The sequence below is a fragment of the Enhydra lutris genome, unplaced genomic scaffold (assembly GCF_002288905.1).
Source record: "Enhydra lutris kenyoni isolate GAN:26980312 unplaced genomic scaffold, ASM228890v2 scaffoldscaffold42, whole genome shotgun sequence".
In the NCBI taxonomy this organism is placed as follows: domain Eukaryota; kingdom Metazoa; phylum Chordata; class Mammalia; order Carnivora; family Mustelidae; genus Enhydra; species Enhydra lutris.
Genome location: NW_019154126.1, coordinates 7015922 through 7037760, shown reverse-complemented (window position 1 = coordinate 7037760; position 21839 = coordinate 7015922). Strand labels below are relative to the sequence as shown.

At 42.9% G+C, this 21839-nt stretch overlaps 1 protein-coding gene across 3 annotated transcripts in view; it reads left to right on the top strand.

Annotated features, from left to right (window-relative positions):
• Positions 1–5424: 5424 nt before the first annotated feature.
• Positions 5425–21839, top strand: part of LOC111155587 (solute carrier family 39 member 12) — an 84529-nt gene continuing 68114 nt past the window's right edge. For 2 of the 3 annotated variants that reach the window (XM_022515837.1, XM_022515836.1), the window contains exons 1-3: positions 6575–6835; positions 13768–14049; positions 17835–18042. In XM_022515837.1, the coding sequence (XP_022371545.1) occupies positions 6575–6835; positions 13768–14049; positions 17835–18042 (751 nt within the window). Of the gene's footprint in view, positions 5562–6491; positions 6836–13767; positions 14050–17834; positions 18043–21839 lie in introns of those variants that run through there. The other variant, XM_022515838.1, reaches the window with a different exon arrangement.

Genomic DNA, 21839 nt, shown 5'->3' with positions numbered 1-21839 from the left:
AGGGTCCTGGGATCGAGTCCCGCATCGGGTTCTCTGCTCGGCGGAGATCCTGCTTCCCTCTCTCTCTCTCCGCCTGCCTCTCCATCTACTTGTGATCTCTCTATGTCAAATAAATAAATAAAATCTTTAAAAAAAAAAAAAAAAAGAAATCTTAAGCTTGCCAACAGCCCTGGGAGTCTGAAAGGCCCTCCTTCCACCCCACAAGTCTCCCAGAGAAACCTCAGTGTTGCTGGAGACACGGGCTGCAGGCCGATGGAGCTCCCAAAAGCAGAGCATACAACGGCCATGCCTGACCCACAGAAACTGTGAGATAATAAATGTCTCCCGTCTAGAGCCTCAATGTGTGTGACTCTGTTATGCAGAACTGGATGACTAATATACCTATTTACACAGTGATTCACCCGGAATGAGTCAGAAACTCGTTGTGAAATTGAGTGGTCAGGAGGCCTCTTTCTACCCACTCTCCATTTCTATTAGCTTCTTCCCTGTCTGCAGATGTCACTTCCAGAAACCGAAGAGGGTGACAAGACGTATCACTGTTGTCTCAAGGGGTACCAGCGTGTGCATGTGGCACAAACAAACAGAAGCCTTGGTGAAATGGACCCAGCCTTGGGTCAGGGCCCCAAACTTTAGGGAGGGGCCACCAGGGTTCCTGTGGTGACTTGGCTGGACTTTTAGTGTTTTACACTCCTTCTTCCTCTTTCTGCGGCTCCAGCTTGAGTGGGGAGGCCCTTGGCTTCCTGCTCCTCAGATCACTGGGGCCACACTCAGTGTCACTTCTGCCTTCCAGACAGGGTGCTCCCTCAGCATCCCCGACAGACTCCCACCCACATTCACCTCAGATCTGGGTCACGCGCCTCACTTCTCATGAGTCTGGAACAAGGTGAGGGGTTCTCATTGGGCCCTCGATTGCCTTGAACAGATGGAAAGAGGAGGGATGGACGTGGGGTAGACGCCTAATAAAGTCTGCCACTCAAAGCTTTGTTCTCACAAAAAGAACCACGGAAAGACAAGAAAAAGGAAGGGGGAAAATAAAAAGAGTGGAGACTAAGGACATGGAAAACAAGCTATAAATGAGGATTCATCAAAACCAAATGGGAAGGTGCATTTTTGAAATGTCAAATAAAATAGATCCATTTCCAGCAAGACTGACACAAGATAATGAGGAAAAATGATGAGTTTTAAAGTTATGCACATAACGTAATCCAAATTAGGTTAAAATAATAAAAAGAGATACACTAAAAGGTAACAGAGATATAATACAGAGAGCATCCTTTTTTTTAATATACTCTTAAGTATTTTCTATAGGTTTTTTAAATTAGTGACCATAGATGGCTTTTATATAGAGAAGAAAAATATTGTTTGAAAGTTGCACATAATAAAATGTATGTTTTAAGTCATTTTTACTATCAGTTTCCAAATCAAAGATGGCCTAAAAGTCTAAGTTAAAAACAATTGACATGTTCTAATTGTTATTCATACAGTGATGTGGATAGTGTCACAGAATTAGAAGTGTAAGATAGTCCCTACCCCGTAGGGGCTGCCTTCTCAGTGGAATATTCTGTTTTTCCTCTAAGAATCCTTTAGAGGACACGTAGCATTTGTTTCAAATGCCTGGTAGGTAGTCCTGTGAAGTAGTACACAAGAGTGGAGCCCAAGGTTCTATTTGTTTTAAAGTTCTGAGTTCTGCTTACATTTTCGCTTCATCTAAGAATTTCTGGACTGAAAGCTTTTGGGAAGAATTGAAAAATCAGAATGTAGCAGATTATTTCCTTGGTGATGAGCTCTCTTCGGATTCCTTTGTGAATCCCGCCCACCCCATGTTGTGCTGCAAAAAGGCTTGCACTTACAAATAAAATCAAGGGGACTCATCAAGACTGACGGGTGCTTGGTAGGATCAGCACCAACTTCCATTTGGATGGGCCCGGATTTCTGGTGACACCTACCAGCTGTATGACACTGGGTATTTCTGGAATGGAAAGTGAGACATTCATTAGGTTCAATCGGTATAATGTAAGAAAATATACATGAAGGTGTTTAGCATAGTGCCTAGGCATAGAAGACACTTAAAAAGTGTTAATGAGGGACGCCTGGGTGGCTCAGTTGGTTAAGCAGCTGCCTTCGGCTCAGGTCATGATCCCAGTCCTGGGATCGAGTCCCACATCAGGCTCCTTGCTCATCAGGGAGCCTGCTTCTCCCTCTGCCTCTGCCTGCCATTCTGTCTGCCTGTGCTTGCTCTCTCTCCCTCTCTCTCTCTGACAAATAAATAAATAAAATCTTTAAAAAAAAGTGTTAATGAACATTTATTATTATTTATTATTATTATTTAGAGAGGTTAGTGTCTTGGAAAAGAAGGAAGAAAACCATTTAGGGTACATGGGAAGAAACTGGGCCCAGAGGCAGCTCAGAATGGTAAGACGTCCTATTACTGCCAGAGCTGGCCCCACAAGGGCTAGGCAGGATGCTGGAGAAGAAGGGCACATGCATCCCTCCACCAGAAACAAAGCCAAAATTTGCTGGGAAATTGTTGAAATAAATACAGAAATCTGTGATGATTATGGAAGTGAACGATGATCCCTAAAGTTGTACAATGCCCAACCTTCAGAACTGTACAGGGCAGCCCTGAACTAGACCCACAAGATGGCTTTACCCTGGTGTCAGTCTCTTAAGTTGCTGCCATTTATTTTATGTTTCCTGTTGGGCCTCTTTAAATTCTTTCTAGTTCAAGGCAGGGTAGACATGTAAATATATTATAAGGCCCGAAGAAGAAGTTTGAAACACAGGCTATACCAAAAGACAAAGTCTCAGAACCGAAGGAAAGACTGGTCAAGTCCCACCTTCTCTCCCACTTCCTGTTCGATGCATCTTCCTGTGAGAATGCAAAGTGTCTGTATATCAAGACATATTGCATCAGGTAAGTGTGGTCTCAAATGGGGCCAAATGCCTCGTAACTTCAATCAGGAGTAAATCAGCTCCTTTGTGCAGAGGGCTAGCTAACATCTGAAACTCATTACCCCTAGAGGCTGGTTTGGATTGCAAATACAAGCACGTTTAAGGAAGGTTGGTTTCAGGCAGGCTGCACCAGGCGGTTAAAGCTACAACCCGGAGTCAGGTGCAGAAGGTCAAGCCACTGGGTTCTGCTAAGTGTTCTGTTCCTTTATGACTCCAGCTTTTCTCTTGCCGGCCCTCTGGGGCTTGGCCTGACTTGGAGACTACATCTTGGGCTTCTGCCCGCCCCACCTGAACGCCGTGTCCCCAGGGACAGGGACGAGACCGTGGCTGGGGGTCGACTGTAGGGTGCTGCAACCCCTGGGGACAAACAGAGCAGGCTTGGCCATGTGACATTGGGAGGCAGTTGTTTATCCAGTGGGGAAGTCGTGCGGCGGTGGGTAGTCTGGCGCAGGTAGTGGGAACAGCTGAGAGCTATTAGGAGGGCATCTGTAGCCCTGGAGAGCCTGAGACAAGAAAACAGGCCTTCCCGGGGTGGATGTGGCACAGAGGAATCGGGAAAACGCTCAGAAGGGCCACTATCCTGGGACCCTGGGTTAGAGCAAGTCAAGACCGGGTTCTTCTGTACCCTGCATGTCACTCGGTAAGATTTGGGCAGGGAGCACAGGTTTTAGGACCTACTAATTAGTGCAGGGCGGGGAACCACCAGCTTAATTCCAGAAACAAGGTCATGCGGAGGTACTGAAAGGTAGCACGTGCTGGGAGGCCCAGGTAACATATTTTGGGTGACTTTGCTGTAGACACCAATGCCTGAGACAGATAAGGCTGAGGTGGTCCCCCAGTGGGGGTGGCCACAGGCCAGGAGCCTGAGCTGCTGGGAGCTTTATCCATGCTCCTCTGCCCCCAGTCCACTCCCTTCTCTGTCCCGACTCAGGGCCCCAGCTGGGGAGTCCTGACCCCCTCCTCACTCCTCTCTCTGCTGAACTGATGATTCTCTCTCTCTCTCTCTCTCTTTTTTTTAAAGATTTTATTTATTTATCAGAGTACAAGCAGGGGGAGCAGCAGGCAGAGGGAGAAACCAGCTCCCTTCTGAGCAAGGAGTCTGATGCAGGACTGGATCCCAGGACCCGGAATCATGACCTGAGCCAAAGGCAGACGCTTTACCAACTGAGCCACCCAGGCGCCCCTGGACTGATGATCCTGGACACTGACTCCCGCTCAGCTCACCAGAGGGCTCAGGAGAAACAGGCCAAGTCCCTTCCCTTGACAGCTGAGGTAAATCCATCTGCTCTGTGATGTGTGTCATTGGAGAGAAGCTGGGCATTTCTGGGAGCTTTTGCCCCCCTGTTTCCATCAGAGTCACAGCATTCTCTCAGGTTGCCTCCTGCTGTTGCTCCCAGTTCTCACATTGCTAATGACGGAGAAGACCGATTCCCCCGATGTCTTTCTCTTTTCATTTCCTCTGCCCCACTCCCTCTACACCCTCCTCACCCCGACCCTGGAACCGAACTCATAACCTCGTCCCTTCCCTGCATCCTTTGGCATCACGTGGTGTTTCATGTACCATGGGCCACATACATGTACTTTGTCCATCTTGAAATCATGGGTTTTACCTTCTCTTACCTCCTCCACAATTTAGCACTTTGTTCACTCAGTCGTTGCTTCGCTAATAATCTGTCGGGAACGTGTTTCACAGGGTCTTGGGATCCTTACATCATCGCTTCTACTGCAGACTCTGGGATCAGAACATATATAGTCTAATTCAAGTTCCCCACTTCCATTCTCTTACTTCCCAGGTAAGAACTTTATGCCTCCAACAAATACTTTTCTTCTTGTTTGAAGACCTCTTTTTACGGATTTTCGAATGCCTTAAGTCTTTTAAACCTCTGCCCCTTATGTAATGAAGGGTTTTATAGAGCTTATCTTTTCAACAAATCTTTGGCTTGAGTGTGGCCAAAACACTTACAGAATCAACTGGAAAGGGAAAAAAAATAAGATCTTGATCTAACACTATAAGCTTTTCCATTCTGCAAGGTGAAATCCTTTGACCTAGATCTGTCCCTTAAAAGGCAAGGGACTGTAAGAAATTCTAAGTTTTTCTTTGAATTTTAAGAGCATTCGTAAATACTGATATAAAAAGTCGGGTTCAGGGGCGCCTGGGTGGCTCAGTGGGTTAAGCCGCTGCCTTCGGCTCAGGTCATGATCTCAGAGTCCTGGGATCAAGCCCCGCATCGGGCTCTCTGCTCTCTAGGGGAGCCTGCTTCCTCCTCTCTCTCTGCCTGCCTCTCTGCCTGCTTGTGATCTCTCTGTCAAATAAATAAGTAAAATCTTTAAAAAAAAAAAAAAAAGTCGGGTTCACCAGCCAGTTTTATTTGATTTTCCTGAAAATCTGCCAGACAGAAAGTTCTCCTTTTTATCCACCTTCATTGTTACCCCCAGAGCAGCCCTCTCCATAGCAACTGAAAACCTCTCTGGGTTGAATAATCCTCTCCAGCTCCCAGTGCACAGTCAAGGAATTTTAAAAACAGAGGACTTTGTAACCACGAAGTACTCTCCAAGATTTAAAAGGCTACGGAGCTCCAGAAAAATAATCATTTATCTTTCTCCTAACGGTAAGCACCACATTTAGAAATGTTTGTCTCATTCTCTGTCATTTTTTAAATGCTAACATAAGAATCTTAAACTCTCTATTTTCTTAACCATAGAAGTAATCCCAATATCCCCTCTACTACCCCACAGTCATTATTACCTCATCTCTGGGCCAATGTCTGACACGAGATGCTGTTAACATTTTGCATTCCTTAGGCAATCGGGTGAAGGGATTATTATTATTATATTTTTATTTTATTATTTATTTATTTATTTTTTTGCAGAAAGCTAATTGGCTCTCAAGTTGTCCCTCATGCCTTTAGTGACCATTGAGTTTGTGGATTTATGACGGCTCTTGAGGTCTTGAAACCCTGGGCTTTTTCTGCTAGTTGGTACTTTTAATAAACTAAAACCTTAAAAATGACTAGGGTCTAAAAAATGAAAAATGAACAGTGACTGTTTTCTTCTAGTATCCTTCCTTAACAAAAACCGTCCCATTCCATGTGATACGGTAATTTATGGAAATGTATTTTCTGTTTATTTTTTATTTACTTACTTGAGCGATGAGGACCACCCAGCCATGAGAGTTCTACTCTAGGATGGGAAAAAAACAGCGTATTTCCTGTCTGGGTCCTATGACTAGTACCACCTACAGGGTGAAGAGAGAAACTTCTTCCTAATTCAGTTCCTCTGTTGAGTTTAGAGCAAGGCAATCGCACAAACTTCTTGGCTGTTCTACAGTTTGAACTAAGTCCACAGCCCTGAGCACTGCCTGCTGTTTGCAGTTATAAATGACCTACAGACACCCCCCCACACACACACCCCCTTGTCCCCCGCTGCAGTTCAGAACCGGCTGACCATTGCAAATCAGCTTAGCCACCCCATTAATGAATCCTTTCAAACACGTTGCAGGCGGAATAATTAAAGCCTTCATTTTTTTCCCTTTACCACAGAAGTTCCTCCCATTACAAGTTTACACCGACAGCAAGCCACCCGACTCCATCACACAGGGTCTCCAGGTAAAGGAAGGGTGGAAATGTGCTTCTGGACAAAGCTTCCAATATTGGGGGTGCCCGTGTTCCTTTTCCTCGGCCTTGTTCCCTCTACTGAGACGGAAAGACCTTCCACGCAGGACAGCGGTGGCCCCTGGAGCCCCGACCACCTGACGGAAGTACTACGAGCTCTGTCTGCTGATGACCCTCCACCCCTGAACCATTCGAGAAGCCTCGTCAAAACCTTGCTGGAGAAAACTGGCTGCCCGCGGAGGAGAAATGGAACGCAAGGAGCTTGCAGTCTGGTTAGTGCAATAGGATATGGGATCAGGTACCGGGGTGTGTGCCAATGGCTTCTCCAGCCCTTTACTTCGCTAAAGGAAAATCAGGACGCGGTACCCAGGGGGGCGGCGCCTTGCGGTGTCATAACGCCCGCAGCTAGGGTACTGCGAGCCACTCACTCAGCATCCTCCATACGGCAATTCAAAACAGGGGGAATTTTCGTTTATTAAAACGGTAAAGTTTCTGGAAGCCTTTCTGCAACCCTCCAGCTCATGGAGAGGTATTTAGCTGCAAGTGTGAGCTTTTAGTTCTCTCTTCTTTCTGATTTACTATTTTATTTTATTTTATTTTATTTTTTTGTGGTTGTGGAGAACTTGTGCTTCACTGGTTAGATGCTCTTCGTTTGGGGGAGCAGGATGATAGTGATAAGATATTTTTCTAACGTTGAATTTTTGAAGTACTTTATCCTGGGTGTTGATTGGTGTTTTCCAGAATGTTGCATGGTGGGTCGCTCATGAATTGGATAATCATCCTCTCAAAAAGGACACATCTGACTGGCGCCCGCGTGAGGCAGTTGGTTGAGTCTCGGTTTCTTGGTTTCAGCTCAGGTCTTGATCTCAGTGTCATGGGATCGAGCCCCATGTCAGGCTTGGCACTGAGGTGCAGAGTTTGCTGGAGATTCCTTCTTCCTCTGCCCCTTCTGCTCCTTCTGTCTCTCTCTCTCTAAAATAAGTAATTTTTTTAAAAAAGATTTCATTTATTTATTTGACAGAGAGAAATCACAAGCAGGCAGAGAGGCAGGCAGAGAGAGGAGGAAGCAGGCTCCCCGCTGAGCAGAAAGCCCGATGCGGGGCTCGAACCCAGGACCTGGGATCATGACCCGAGCCGAAGGCAGCGGCCCAACCCACTGAGCCACCCAGGCGCCCCAGTAATTTTTTTTTTTTTTTTTTTAAACACACATCTAACCTGGGGACGAGAAGTGCTGTAGATGGAGCTAAAATGAAGCCTGTGGCTTGTGGGGCTGGGCTCCCAGCCTTCCCCTGGTCTGCCCCACGGCCCTCAAACCCTGTCTGCTCCTCAGCGTTGTCTGGGCAGCTTTCCCCAAACACCATGCTGGGGCTTCTTCCTCTCTCCATGGAAGAGATTTAACTTGCCTGGAATGGAATTTTTTAAAAAATCCTCTGCAGGCTGCTTTCATGTAAAATCCACCTTAATGTAAAGTCAGCATTTAACGTAAAACCAGAAGTCTCCATCAAGGAGGGGGGACCCACAGAGTTAAGAGCCCATATTGTCAGAGGATAGCAAACAAGAACAAACAAAAACACCATTCACCATCCCTTTCCTGATCGACGAGATTTTTTTCCCCCAGAATGAACCTACAAATAAATAAATAAATAAGCAAATAACTGCCTCCAGCCAAAAAAAATTTAAAAAAAGAGAGAGAAAAGAAAAAAATTTGGCAGACTTTCTCAATCATGCTTCATTCTAGGGGAAACATTTCCTGGCCAAGTGTTTTGTTTTTTGTTTTGTGTGTGTGTATATGTGTTTGTTTTTCTTTCTTTCTTTCTTTTTCATGACAGAAGGGTCTTACTAATAGAATTTTTTCTCTGCTCTGTGCAAACAATAAATAATTTGATAATTAGTGAAATTCCCAAAGGCTCCCAGAGAAAACATGTGTTAAAATAGGCAACTCATCTGTAATGACATTAATTTATATATATAGCAACATAAGACTTCCCCATGGAAATAACTCGGAGTCCTATCTTATTAATATCCTCTGAGAATTTGCTTCAGGGAAATGTTCTCCTCTAATGACATAAAGTGCCTTATTAAGGCTGGTTGAATATTAGTCTAGCTAGGACAAATGTAAACACGCAAATTGTTCTCCTGGTTTTTTGAGGGGCGGAGAAATTGTTTTGCACTTTTTGTTTTCTGTGACATTACCAAGCATTTGACCAATTTAGCTTCTGTTTGAGCTATTTCCTTTCCTAGGAAGTGAAACCCTTGTCTTGAATAGCCCTCTTGCTGCAGCTCTTTCTCTGTGGAAAAGACTGAGGTAAAAAAAAAAAAAAAGAAAGAAAAAGAAAGAAAGAAAAGAAAAGAAAAAGAAAAGAGAAAGAAAGAAAAGACAAAAAAGAAAGGGGAAAAAAAAGGAAAAAAAGGGCGAATTTCCACTTAACCTGCTCAGAGAGCTACACTTCACCTGAGCTCCCCATAAGCGAGGATCCCATGAAATCTCTCCTTGTCATTCATAAAAAAGCCAGGGAGAAACAGTGTCCTGTTGATTTGACAAACAATCACATTTTGGCACAAACCACAGGGTTTCTGCTCATTCTTGAATCTCTTAAGTCTTTTTAGAGACTGTCTATTTAGAGGCAGCATTTGTATTAGAAATTCTGTGGTAAATCTTAAGAAAAGAAATTCTGTGGTAAAAAGAGGGCAAGGGGTTAAGTTCATATCCTTAAATGTCTGGAAAAAAAAGAAGGAAGTAGGTGTCTTAAATTTGTGAGGAGAAAAAAAAAATGTACCCAAATTTATTTCATGCTTAGGTAAAAACTGAGTGAATGAGTGTGTGTGTGTGTGTGTGTGTGTGTGTGTGTGTGTGTGTGTGTGTGTGAATGAATCTGCAGTATCTGAAAACACTGTGCATTTAAAAATAAATCCATTCAAGCTTTAGCCTTCGAAAATGGATAGTCTTGCCTGATCATGGCCTTTTTAACATTTTTTAATGAGAAGGTTAGAATGGAGTTTTAATGAATTTAATGAGGGATTAAGTAACTCTAAGCAAATAAATTCCACTTCAGTTATGGTGGGAACCATGACCCTACATGGATTCCAGACATGGTGAAGGGATAAGAACCCAGTGTCTGGGGTTAGCCAGCACTGGGCCCAAATCCTTGTTCTGGTACCTTCTAGTTGTTAGGATATGTTGAACCTCAGCTCCCTCATCTGTAAGACCCCAGTGCTGGTTCTCTCTTCAGGGAGCTGTGTGTGAGGACCACATGGCCATGAGCTGGGGCACAACAGCTCAAGCTCTCTCTGTCCCCTCACATTTCCTATACATCATGGACATGTCCATCCTCTTTTCCCAGGGACCCTGGAATGGTGCTGGTGAGAAATGAGATAATCCTCAGCATCCCTCTCCTGCCCTGTCCCCAGACTTCCCCGCCCTCCATCCCAGGGGCTTGGGGGTTTTATCCAAGATCTCTAGAAGATTATCAGACACCTTCAAGGTAGAGAACCACAGGTTTAAGGTCCTGCATTTAATTCAGTGCTCCCTCCCCCATTTGTCATTTCTGTCCCAGGATAAACAGGGAATAGCTCAAACTCTATCTTGTTGATCTAACAGGTTTTTCTTATCTCAGGAAGACTTATCTCTGTCAGTCAGAAATATCACAGAATCTGGTATAGACCCACAAAAAGCCAGTACCTGCCATCAGCCAACATTCTTCCAACTCTTGGTTTGGCAGGAAAAAGAAGAAATATAATTTCCCTCTTAGAGTCCATTATAAGACCCCCCCCCCCCAAAAGAGACCTTATAAAAATCTCAGTACTTGAAAAAGGCCAGTAGATTTATCCATAACAATAATCAAACTTAAACACCTTTGGATCTAAAATCTTTTAAGTTTATCTGCAAGTATGACAACTGCCCTGTTAATGCAGAAGAAAGATTTCCTATTGTTTTTGTCACGAGGCTTTCCTAGCATCAGCAACGAACAAAACTAAATGAGGCGGCTGGGGAAGGTGATCTGATTTGACTATAGGAATCCAGAATCTGTTTGTTTTCCCTTTGAAACCTGATTGCCTCCACCTGACAAGAAATCAAAGGGAAAATCGACGGATTATTCCTGAATGAGTCCATTCTTCTTTAACAAAGAATCACTTCACCCGAGTTAGCTCCTTAGACGGATCTTGTTGCCTATGAGGTGGAAGTATTTGCAAAATTTTACTAGACATCATTTCCCAAACACAACCCAGCCACTGCTAAAAGCTGGAACGACATATCTAGTGATGATGAATTAGAAAGTCCAGTCCCCCACGCACCCCATAGAGCTTTCTTTCCTGTCAGTGTCTGTTAGATCTCATGATGTTCCCAAGAGTGGTCTTTCCTCAAGCTGCTGCGCTCCATATACAGGTAACTTCTTAAAAGTCCGATATCCTAAAAAGGCAAAATGTTGTCAGTCCACGGTCACTGGATTCCCCACTGAGCTTTATTCAAGCAGGCGTCAGAAAATTAAAGCAAGGTTAGGGAACTTCTGTTCATTTGAGATGAAGGAAATCTTTCATCAGACAGAATGAGATGTTCCACTACTATTTAAACATTTTCAGTCAGAAATCAATTTACCTTTCCCATTCTATGCTTTTCACAAACCATATCTCGTCCTAATCTCTGCTGCCCCAGGCCACATCCCTCCTCTTCCTTTTTTTCTTTCTTTTTTTTGTTTTGTTTTGTTTTTAGATTTTATTTATTTGACACACACAGAGATCACAAGTAGGTAGAGAGGTAAGCAGAGGGGGAGGGAAGCAGGCTCCCTGCTGAGCAGAGAGCCTGATGCAGGGCTCTATCCCAGGACCCTGAGATCATGACCCAAGCCAAAGGCAGAGGCTTAACCCACTGAGCCACCCACATTTTTTTTCCAGAACCAATTAGATTTAGGTTTTTTTCCAAGACTTTATTTATTTGACAGACACAGAGCACAAGCAGGGGGAGCAGCAGGCAGAGGGAGAAATAGACACCCCACTTAGCAGGTAGCCTGATATGGGGCTCAGTTCCAGGACCGTGGGATCATGACCTGAGCCAAAGGCAATGCTTAACTGACTGAGCCACCCAGACATCCCACCAGTTAGATATATGTACTGGGGAATGCTTGAATACCTAAGGTGCTTAGCAGTGTCCTGGACACATGGCTTGATTACACTTTGGTTTCAACTGATTCACCTCCCTAAGTCTTAAGGTGTCAGCTCTGCCAACAGCTACCAACCATGAACTTTTCTTGTGGGCTAATCAAGAAACAGAAAAGGGCTGGGTTGGTTTCAGTGGTGAAGCTTTATAGCCACATCGAGTTGGTCTTGTTGGGAAGCCTGTTTGCTGAGTTCTTATCCCGGGGTAGCTGAGCTGGGGCGAGAACGGAATCTGTATGGCTCGTGAAGAATGTGACAAATGCTTTGCTTTAGAGACAGACGACATGTTTCTTCTTGACTCAGACGGTATGTCCCAGATGCTCCCCGGTGGGACACCCAGCACATGTGGAATTAGGACGCCTGAAGCTTCCACCTCAGAGAGCAAATTAAAAGATATTCTAGTAAACTGTCCTTCTGTGGGGGGAAAAAAAAATCCCTCTGGGGCTCAGGACAGGCATCCCTTCATGCCTTGACTCTGAGGCTGAGGCTATGCCATGGGCTGCTTCTGGTATCCTAGGAGAATTCTTTTTTTTTTTTTTTTCCAAGATTTTATTTATTTATTTGACAGAGAGAGGTCACAAGTAGGCAGAGAGGCAGGCAGAGAGACGGGGGGAAGCAGGCTTCCGGCTGAGCGGAGAGCCCGATGTGGGGCTCGATCCCAGGACCCTGAGATCATGACCTGAGCCGAAGGCAGAGGCTTTAACCCACTGAGCCACCCAGGCGCCCCCTCCTAGGAGAATTCTTAGGAGTGCCTCACCATCTTTGAAGTAAGGCAGCTCCTGTCTTGTCAGGAGAGTTTCCCTTCCACAACTCTGTGTGTATCTTTTTTTTCTCATCGTCCCATCCTATTACCCAAAACACCTTCTGCCGTGTAAACGTCCCAGATGAGCTGAGCCGGGCGTCGGGCTGTGTGTGTGAAACAAAGAAATCATCGTGGAAGTATTTTTAGGCAATTCTCTTAGGTAGGGTAAAGGCAAGGCAGATGGTGTTCATCATTGCTTTTCACACCTCCTAAGAACCAGGCATTGTGCTTGATGCTGAGGATAGAACTGCACACAGACAAAACTTGGCCCAATGGACCACTTGTTCTTGGGGGAAGAGAGAAAATAAACGTGGAGAGAAAGCAATTTTAGAATACTAGGGCCACAAAGAAAATAAACCTGTTCTATACTAAGGTTGCCACTAGCCCCACGTGACTGCTGGGCATTTGATACGTGGTTCCTCTGAATTGAGACCTGCTGGGAGGTGTAAAGTGCACACCAGATTTTGAAGACTTAATCCGACGAAAAGAATGTCAAATAGCTCATGAATAATTTTTAAAAATTTGGATGACATGTCGAAGCAATCTTACTTTGCAGGTATGTTTCAAAAAGGGACAGTATTAGATACGTTATTAAAGTTAATTTCGCTTTCTAAAATGTGGCTACTAGAAAATTTAAAGTGACATGTGGCTCACCTCTGTGGCTTGGGTCCTGTTTCCATGGAACAGCGCCACACTGGAGAACGTGAGGCAGGGTTTGGGATTTCCTATTCTAGAGAGGGTGTTCAGGAAAGCATCCCCGAGGGGGTGTCATTTTAAGCTAGATCTGAGAAATGAGGGGGAAGAAGACCTGATGCGTGGTGGGAAGGAGCTTGGTGGGACTGATGGAAAATCACAGGGGCAGAACGTTAACGAGAGGTGGGAAGAGGTTAAGGGAAGGGAAGGCTGGGAGGTAGGCGAGAGCCAGACCGATGAGAAAGTTGTGTAGAGCATGGATTTCATTCTAAGTGCAATGGGGACATTCCTTTAAAAGCCAAAGAGTCAACTGCTTTTACTCCAGGCAACATATGGAGAACTGGAGATAGAAGAACTCCTCTCCGTGAGTAAGGGCTCCCCAAGAGGGCATCCCTGATGTATGAAAGTCCAACCTGGATTATTTTATTTGAAGCTGACTACTGGGGCTGCCCGCCTTTCCTTACTGTTCATAAAATAATAAGGGGTGGTCGTTAGTGTTCTAGGACTATTCACTAAGCTTTGTTTCTACTTTTGTTTTATTTTGTGTTTTTGAAACAGTGCTTTGAACCAGATGCCCTGTTACTAATAGCTGGGGGAGATTTTGAGGAGCAGCTCCAAGAGGAAGTGGTCCAGAGAGTTTCCCTTCTCCTCCTCTATTACATTATTCATCAGGAAGAGATCTGTTCTTCCAAGCTCAACATGAGTAATCGAGAGTATAAATTTTACCTACACAGCCTCCTCAGCCTCAGGCAGGACGAAGACTCCTATTTCCTTTCACAGAACGAGACAGAAGATATCTTGGCATTCACCAGGCAGTACTTTGACACTTCTCAAAGCCAGGTAAGAAGGGACAAGGCGCCAGCTGGCTTTGCTCCTGAGATACAGTCCCTGAGCCTTATTTCCTGTCACTTTTTTATCCCTAGGACAGTCAAGGACTCTTAAGAGAGGGCTTTGTTGCTTTTAGTTATGGGATGTTAAGTGATGTCATTTAAAATTCTGAGTATAAAAGGGGGAGATGGGATGACTAATGATTGTAAAATGAGTTCTAGCCAGAAGGTGGGTGGGTGGGTCGGTTGGTGGGCAGGAAAGCCAGGTGACGGGCCAGCCTCTTCTCCTGAACATGAAAGTGAGTGATTCACAGCTCCTGATCAGTCTCCAAGGACTGACCCACGTCAGGGAGGGCACTGTGCCTATTTGCCTTGCCTTCTGGCCAGGGAAAAAGAAGGCAGAACCATTTGAGGGAGAGGAATTTATCATTAGTTACTTCACCGGAGAAACAGCTTGCAAAAAGCATTATTCATGACCGTCAGCCCAGACCATATCCTCTTCTGCAGCTTTTGATTCCTGCTGCTTCTGTTCCAGGGGTCTCCAGAAGTGGTTTTCTCCTCTCAGGGCTCCCACGGTGAGGAACCAGGCTCTTGGTCCCTTCTGGCCTTCATTACTGTTCCAGCAAAAGGTGGCCCTTTCAATTACCTTTATCAGCTTTGCAGTGGGAAGTCTGAGTGGATAAAGTGCTCTGAATATTTAAAAAAGTAAAAAGAATTTAAGCCAATTTTCTTAAAGAATTGTGCAACCACCTGTGCAGTTTGAAGAGAGTTGTGAATCATTTTTTTTTTCCTCTTGAATTTTTCATTGACATGTGTCTTTGAGCTGCTATAACAAAAATATAATGGGGAGCTTCTACACAATAGAAATTTATTTCTCACAGTTCTGGAGTCCAGCGAGAGTCCCCATCCTGGTTCAAAAGATACCATTTCCTCATATGGTGGAAGGAGTAGAGAAGCCCTCTGGGGTCTCTCTTATAAGGGCACTAATCCCGTTCATGATGGATTCACCCTCATGACCCGGTCAACTCCCAAAGGCCCCACCTCATAGTACCGTCACAGTAGGTGGTAGGATTTCAACATATGAATTTGAATGAGGGGGACACAGTCATTCAGTCTACAGGGACATATGTAGGTATACTTGATTTTGGACCTCAGTTCTGGCTCCTGGGAGCCCAGAGGTTTCTGTGCAATCATGTTGTGGCCTAACGACCAGCAAACATATCCTCCAGTTTGTCGTAAAAATGTTTAATTTCTCGTGTGGTTGGCACACAGATGGAAAGACTGCTTCTTAAAGACTGTGTGGGCATCACTCTGGTAACTCTCATCTCATGAATCTCAAAATAGGGCCATATTTTTGTTTCCACTTCCAATTGAGAAAATGGGTTCCTTTCTGGAATTCAGTTTCTGCTTAAATAAGGAAATAGGCCCACATATAATTTCTTCGGTGTAACATCTATATGATACAAGATTGGTTCAAATTAGCCACTAGGATTTTAGTCATCCCATCTGTTACTGCCTTTTGATGCAGATAAAGTGGGAATGAAAACCCAGCACTTAAAAGCAGATGGTGTGTGTATATTCAACGTAGATTTCTGGTTATCCAACACATACAGCAAATTCCTGGGCTTCCAAGTGTATGTGAGATTAAACATTCCTAGAGCAGAATAAAATAATTCAATATTATGTGTAGGCCTATTTTCTCCATCTCTTCAGTCAAGAATTAAGAGCTCTTGTTGAGTTGTTAGGCCTTAGAGCTTTTGTCTCCTGGAGGATGGCAATGTCATCCTTTAACCCATTCACTTGGGCTGGAATTCCCTTAGGAATCCTTAGTCAAGTCAACCCAGACTTTTACAGAAGGCCAGTTGGCCTCTCACTGGAGGATGCCACTGTCTCCAACTAGAGAGAGTGAAGTCACAGAAGGTGCTGGTAGACCAGGCCCACCACTACCTACAGGTAGGTCTTGATCTACACAGGATTGGGCCTCCATAGGTGAAGCCACTAACAGGTCCTCTAGGTGGGCCTTCACCAGCTCATCAACAAACAGCTCTGCACTGGAGGACCCTAATGTAGCCACCCTCCCTAGTGGCCCAGAACGTTAATATCCTTCCAGTCCTTCATTCTCTTTTGTCCAACTACTGTTGATCTCCTTGACTCAATCTCTTGCTCCCACCTCTCTCTGTTCTTTCTACTGTTGGCTGTTTCCATGATGAATAAACAAGGATCTGTACAGACTTCTCCACTAGCCCTGACTCTTCGATGAGGGAATAGTGGATAGTATTTCCGTCCTACATTTGACAAACCCAGAAACCCGAGCCATTTTTAACTCTTCGGACTCCTTCACATTTTCTTCCAAATCCTTTGTAATATTCCTCAAATACATCCATTTTTCTAGCTCTAGTGCTACCATCTGAGGTCAAGAAATACCTTGGGTTAATCAATAACTTCTTAACTATACTCCTGCTCTTAAATTCCAGCCCTGGCAATTTATTCACAACTTTGCCACCAGAGTGACATTTCTATAACATACCTTATTGTATTATTCTTTTGTTTATAATATTAATGGCTTCCCTGGAGCCTTTAGGGGAAAAGTTTTCATAGCACTGAGTATAAGATTCTTGTCACCTTCTTCAGTTTACTGTCTATCCGATGCACAGCTAGACACTGGGTCCCACAATAATAGTAGTAAAGACTAGCTGACTGTGTCCTATGTACCAACTACTATATTAAGAATTTTTCATGTGTTAGCTCATCTAATCTTAATAACTTTTTTGGTGGACAGCATTGTCCTTTTTTTACCAATAAAGAGTATGAAGGTTGGCAAAGTTAATCATTTTGCCCAAGGTCACCCAGTTACAAATAACAGAGATAATATTAAGTAAAGCCTTTCCTGTCTATCCCAAGCACTATGCTGTGGAACTCACTTTAATGATATGAAAGTCCCATCACCATCCTGTGTTTCCATTTATTTCTACATTTAAGAGGAAGAGTATTTAAGAGCTTAGGCTACGGAGTCCTATCTGAGTATACACTGGGACTCACTTATCAGCCCAGTGATCTGTGTAAAGAGTATCCACTGCACAGAGCTCTGGGAGAATGAAAAGAGAGAATAATGTAATGGACTTAGTGTAGTGTCTGGCACATAATAGGCACTCAATAAATGTTTAAATGAGTGAATGGGTATTCTAGTGGAATGCAAGGCAAGAGTCTCGCCTTTCAGAGACTCATAATTTCATTGAAGGAAATTGATGTACACATGGAAAAGATCCTAGGTTCAATGGAAGTTCAAAAACACATACTGTACTAACTTTGATTTGCACTTACCACACATTGAACTTGAAACTAAAGGCAAGGGCGAAAAGAGAAGTTTCCTATGATGACACAATGCAACAGAGCCAGCATGAAGTCAAGGTCAGGAATATATATTTGAAAGTCATTACACTGCAGGTGCTACTTGAAGCTGGAGAGAAACAATTCTCTAGCTAGAAGGGTGTGAACAGTAAGAATAAGGGATCTTCTTGGAGAAAACCCATCTCTGAAGGAATAATGAGAAAGGTTAAGTAAATAAGGACCAGTAGGATGGGAGTTAGAAAATCCAGTGTCAGGGTGAATAAAAGAAACAAGAATTTTCCAAACAGAATCCTGAGACTAGAGAATGAGGGTAGTCATATTCCTACAAACAGTTCAGACCTCTGTAAGGTAAAGAAATATTTCTTGTCTTTTGGGGAAATCCTAGAGATATTTTAGTTAAAGTAACTTCAGAGGTTCAAACTTTTCTTTTTACTATGTATCTGATTTCAGTGTATGGAAATCAAAATGCTGCAGGAAAAATCTGGAATATTGAGCAGTGATGGTGCTGATGAAAATACACTTCCTCAGTTAGCAGCAACAATCATCGCTCTGTCCCTCCAAGGTGTTTGTCTGGGGCAAAGAAACTTGCCTTCCCCAGACTATTTTACAGAATATATTTTCAGTTTTTTGAATAGTACAAACACTCTCCACGTCTCAGGTAAGGATGCTTTTCATGAATTTAACTACTAAGTCATTCCTACTAAATGAGTTGTGCCTAAAAGAAAGACTAATGCTTTTTGATGAATAAATTTGTTCAGGTATGTTCTAAACACCCATTTCATCTTACCATGTAGTAAGACAGCTCAGACCTTTTCAAGGCAAACATGCTATTGTCTCCATGTGGTGATGGGGCAAAAATAGGGACTTGACCCATTTATTGATGATATTATGGATATAGAGCCAACGGAGAGATTTTTATGGCCTGCTGTAAGTACTAAGGAACACTTTTCTACTTGGTACATAGTCCTGAGCCAGGGGTCGCGTAATATTGCCAAGAGTGATGAAAGGGTATGCCAAATGATGCAAGAACCTTGGTAGAGTTTCCTTATAATCATAACAGTAAACTATTTAATTTTAAGTAAAAATCATGTGAACTATCTACTACATTCATGACTGGCAGCTTTTTTGAGCTCCAAGATAAAACAGGATGCTAGGAATGGACTCAGAATGTTTGTCTCGCACATTTCTTTGTCCTTGACAAGATATTAAAAATGAAATGAATTTTATTCATTAAATTGTATTCATTAAAAATGAAATGAATTTTAATTTTTTAAAATTATTTTTATTAATATACAATGTATTATTTACCCCAGGGGTACAAGTCTGTGAATCATCAGGCTTATACATTTCACAGCACTCACTACATAGCACATAACCCAACCACACTATCCCTACCCCCCAGCAACCCTCAGTTTGTTTTGTGAGATTAAGAGTCTCTTATGGGTTGTCTCCCTCTCGATCCCATCTTGTTTCATTTTTTCCTTCCCTACCCGTACAACCTATGCACTGCCTCTCAAATTCCTCATATCAGTGAGATCATATGATAATTATCTTTCTCTGATTGACTTATTTCACTCAACATAATACCCTCTAGTTCCATCCATGTCATTGCAAATGACAAGATTTCATTTTTTTGATGGTTGCATAGTATTCCACTGAATATATATACTACCTATTCTTTATCCATTCATCTGTTGATGGACATCTAGGTTCTTTCCATAGTTTGGCTATTGTGGACTTCGCTGCTATAAACATCCGGGCGCACGTGCCCCTTTAGATCCCTACATTTGTATTTTACAGTAAATAACCAGTGGTGTGATTGGGGGGTTGTAGGGTAGCTCTATTTTCAACTTTTTGAGGAAATTCCATGCTATTTTCAGAGTAGCTGCACCAGCTTGCATTCCCACCAACAGCGTAGGAGGGTTCCCCTTTCTCCGCATCCTTGCCAGCACCTGTCATTTCCTGACTTGTTAATTTTAGCCATTCTGACTGGTGTGAGGTGGAATCTCATTGTAGTTTTGATTTGTATTTCCCTGATGGTGAGTGATGTGGAGTACTTTTTCACATGTCTGCTGGCCATCTGGATATCTTCTTTGCAGAAAAGTCTGTTCATGTCTTCTGCCCATTTCCTGATTGGATTATTTGTTCTTTGGGTGTTGAGTTTAATAAGTTCTTTATTGATTTTAGGTACTTGCCCTTTATCTGATATGTCTTTTGCGAATACCTTCTCCCATTCTCTCAGTTGTCTTTTGGTTTTGCTGACTGTTTCCTTCACTGTGCAAAAGCTTTTGGTCTTGATGAAGTCCCGTAGTTCATTTTTGCCCTTGCTTCCCTTGCCTTTGGCCATGTTTCTAGGAAGAAGTTGCTGCGGCTGAGGTTGAAGAGGTTGCTGGCTGTATTATCTTCAAGGATTTTGATGGATTCCATTCTCACATTGAGGTCTTTCATCCATTTTGAGTCTATTTTTGTGTGTGGTGTAAGGGAAATGGTCCAGTTTCATTCTTCTGCATGTGGCTGTCCAATTTTCCCAACCATTTGTTCAAGAGACTGTCTTTTTTCCATTAGACATTCTTTTCTGCTTTGTCAAAGATTAGGTGATCATAGGATTGAGGGTCTATTTCTGGGCTCTCTATTCTGTTCCATTGATCTATGTGTCTGTTTCTCTGCCAGTACCATACTGTCTTGGTGATTACAGCTTTGTAATAAAGCTTGAAGTCTGGAATTGTGAGGCCACCAACTTTTGCTCTCATTTTCAACATTCTTCTGGCTATTCGGGGCCTTTTCTGGTTCCATATAAATTTTAGGATTATTTGTTCCATTTCTTTGAAAAAATTGCTGGTATTTTGATAAGGATTACATTAAATGTATAGATTGCTTTAGGTAGCATAGACATTTTCACAATATTTGTTCTTCCAATCCAGGAGCATGGAACATTTTTCCATTTCTTTGTGTGTTCCTCAATTTCTTTCATGAGTACTTTATAGTTTTCTGAGTACAGATTCTTTGCCTCTTTGGTTAGGTTTACCCCTAAGTATCTTATGGTTTCGGGGGCAGTTGTAAATGGAATCAACTCCTTAATTTCTCTTTCTTCTGTCTTGCTGTTGGTGTATATAGATGCAACTAATTTCTGTGCACTGATTTTGTATCCTGACACTTTACTGAATTCCTGTACAAGTTCTAGCAGATTTGGAGTGGAGTCTTTTGGATTTTCCATGTAAAGTAATATATCATCTTCAGAAAGTGAGAGTTTAACCTCTTCTTTGCCGATCCAGATGCATTTTATTTCTCTTTGTTGTCTGATTGCTGAGACTAGGACTTCTAGTACTATGTTGAACAGCAGTGGTGATAGTGGACAGCCCTGCTTTCTTCTTGACCTTAGGGGAAAAGCTCTATTTTTCTTCATTGAGAATGATATTCACTGTGGATTTTCATAAATGGCTTTGGTGATATTGAGGTATGTACCCTCTATCCCTACACTTTGAAGAGTTTTGATCAAGAAAGGATGCTGTACTTTGTCAAATGCTTTTTCAGCATCTATTGAGAGTATCATAGGGTTCTTGTTCTTTCTTTTATTAATGTGTTATATCACATTGATTGATTTGCAGATGTTGAACCAAACTTGAAGCCCAGGAATAAATCCCATTTGGTCGTGGTGTATAATCCTTTTAATGTAACTGTTGGATCCTATTGGGTAGTATTTGATGAGAATTTTTGCATCTGTATTCACCAAGGATATTGGTCTGTAATTCTCTTTTTTGATGGTATCTTTGTCTGGTTTTGGGATCAAGGTAATGCTGTCCTCATAAAATGAGTTTGGAAGTTTTCCATTCTTTTTTATTTTTTGGAACAGTTTCAGGAGAATAGGTATAAATTCTTCTTTAAATATTTGGCAGAATTCCCCTGGGAAGCCGTCTGGCCCTGGGCTCTTGTTTGTTGGGAGATTTTTGATGACTGCCTCAGTCTCCTTACTGGTTATGGGTCTGTCAGGTTTTCTATTTCTTTCTACTTCAGTTTTGGTAGTTTATATGTCTTTAGGAATGCATCCATTTCTTCCAGATTGTCAAATTTGCTGGTGTATAGTTGCTTATAACATGTTCTTATAATTGTTTGTGTTTCTTTGGTGTTGGTTGTCATCTCTCCTCTTTCATTCATGATTTCATTAATTTGGGTCCTTTCTCGCTCTCCCTCTCTCTTTTTTTTTTTTTTTTTATCAGTCTGGCCACGGGTTTATCAATCTTATTAATTCTTTCAAAGAACCAGCTCTTAGTTTTATTGATTTGTTCTACTATTCTTTTGGTTTCTATTTCATTGATTTCTGCTCTGATCTTTATTATTTCTCTTCTCCTGCTGGGTTTAGGCTTCCTTTGCTGTTCTTTCTCCAGCTCCTTTAGGTGTAGGGTTAGGTTGTGTACTTGAGACCTTTCTTGTTTCTTGAGAAAGGCTTGTATCACTGTA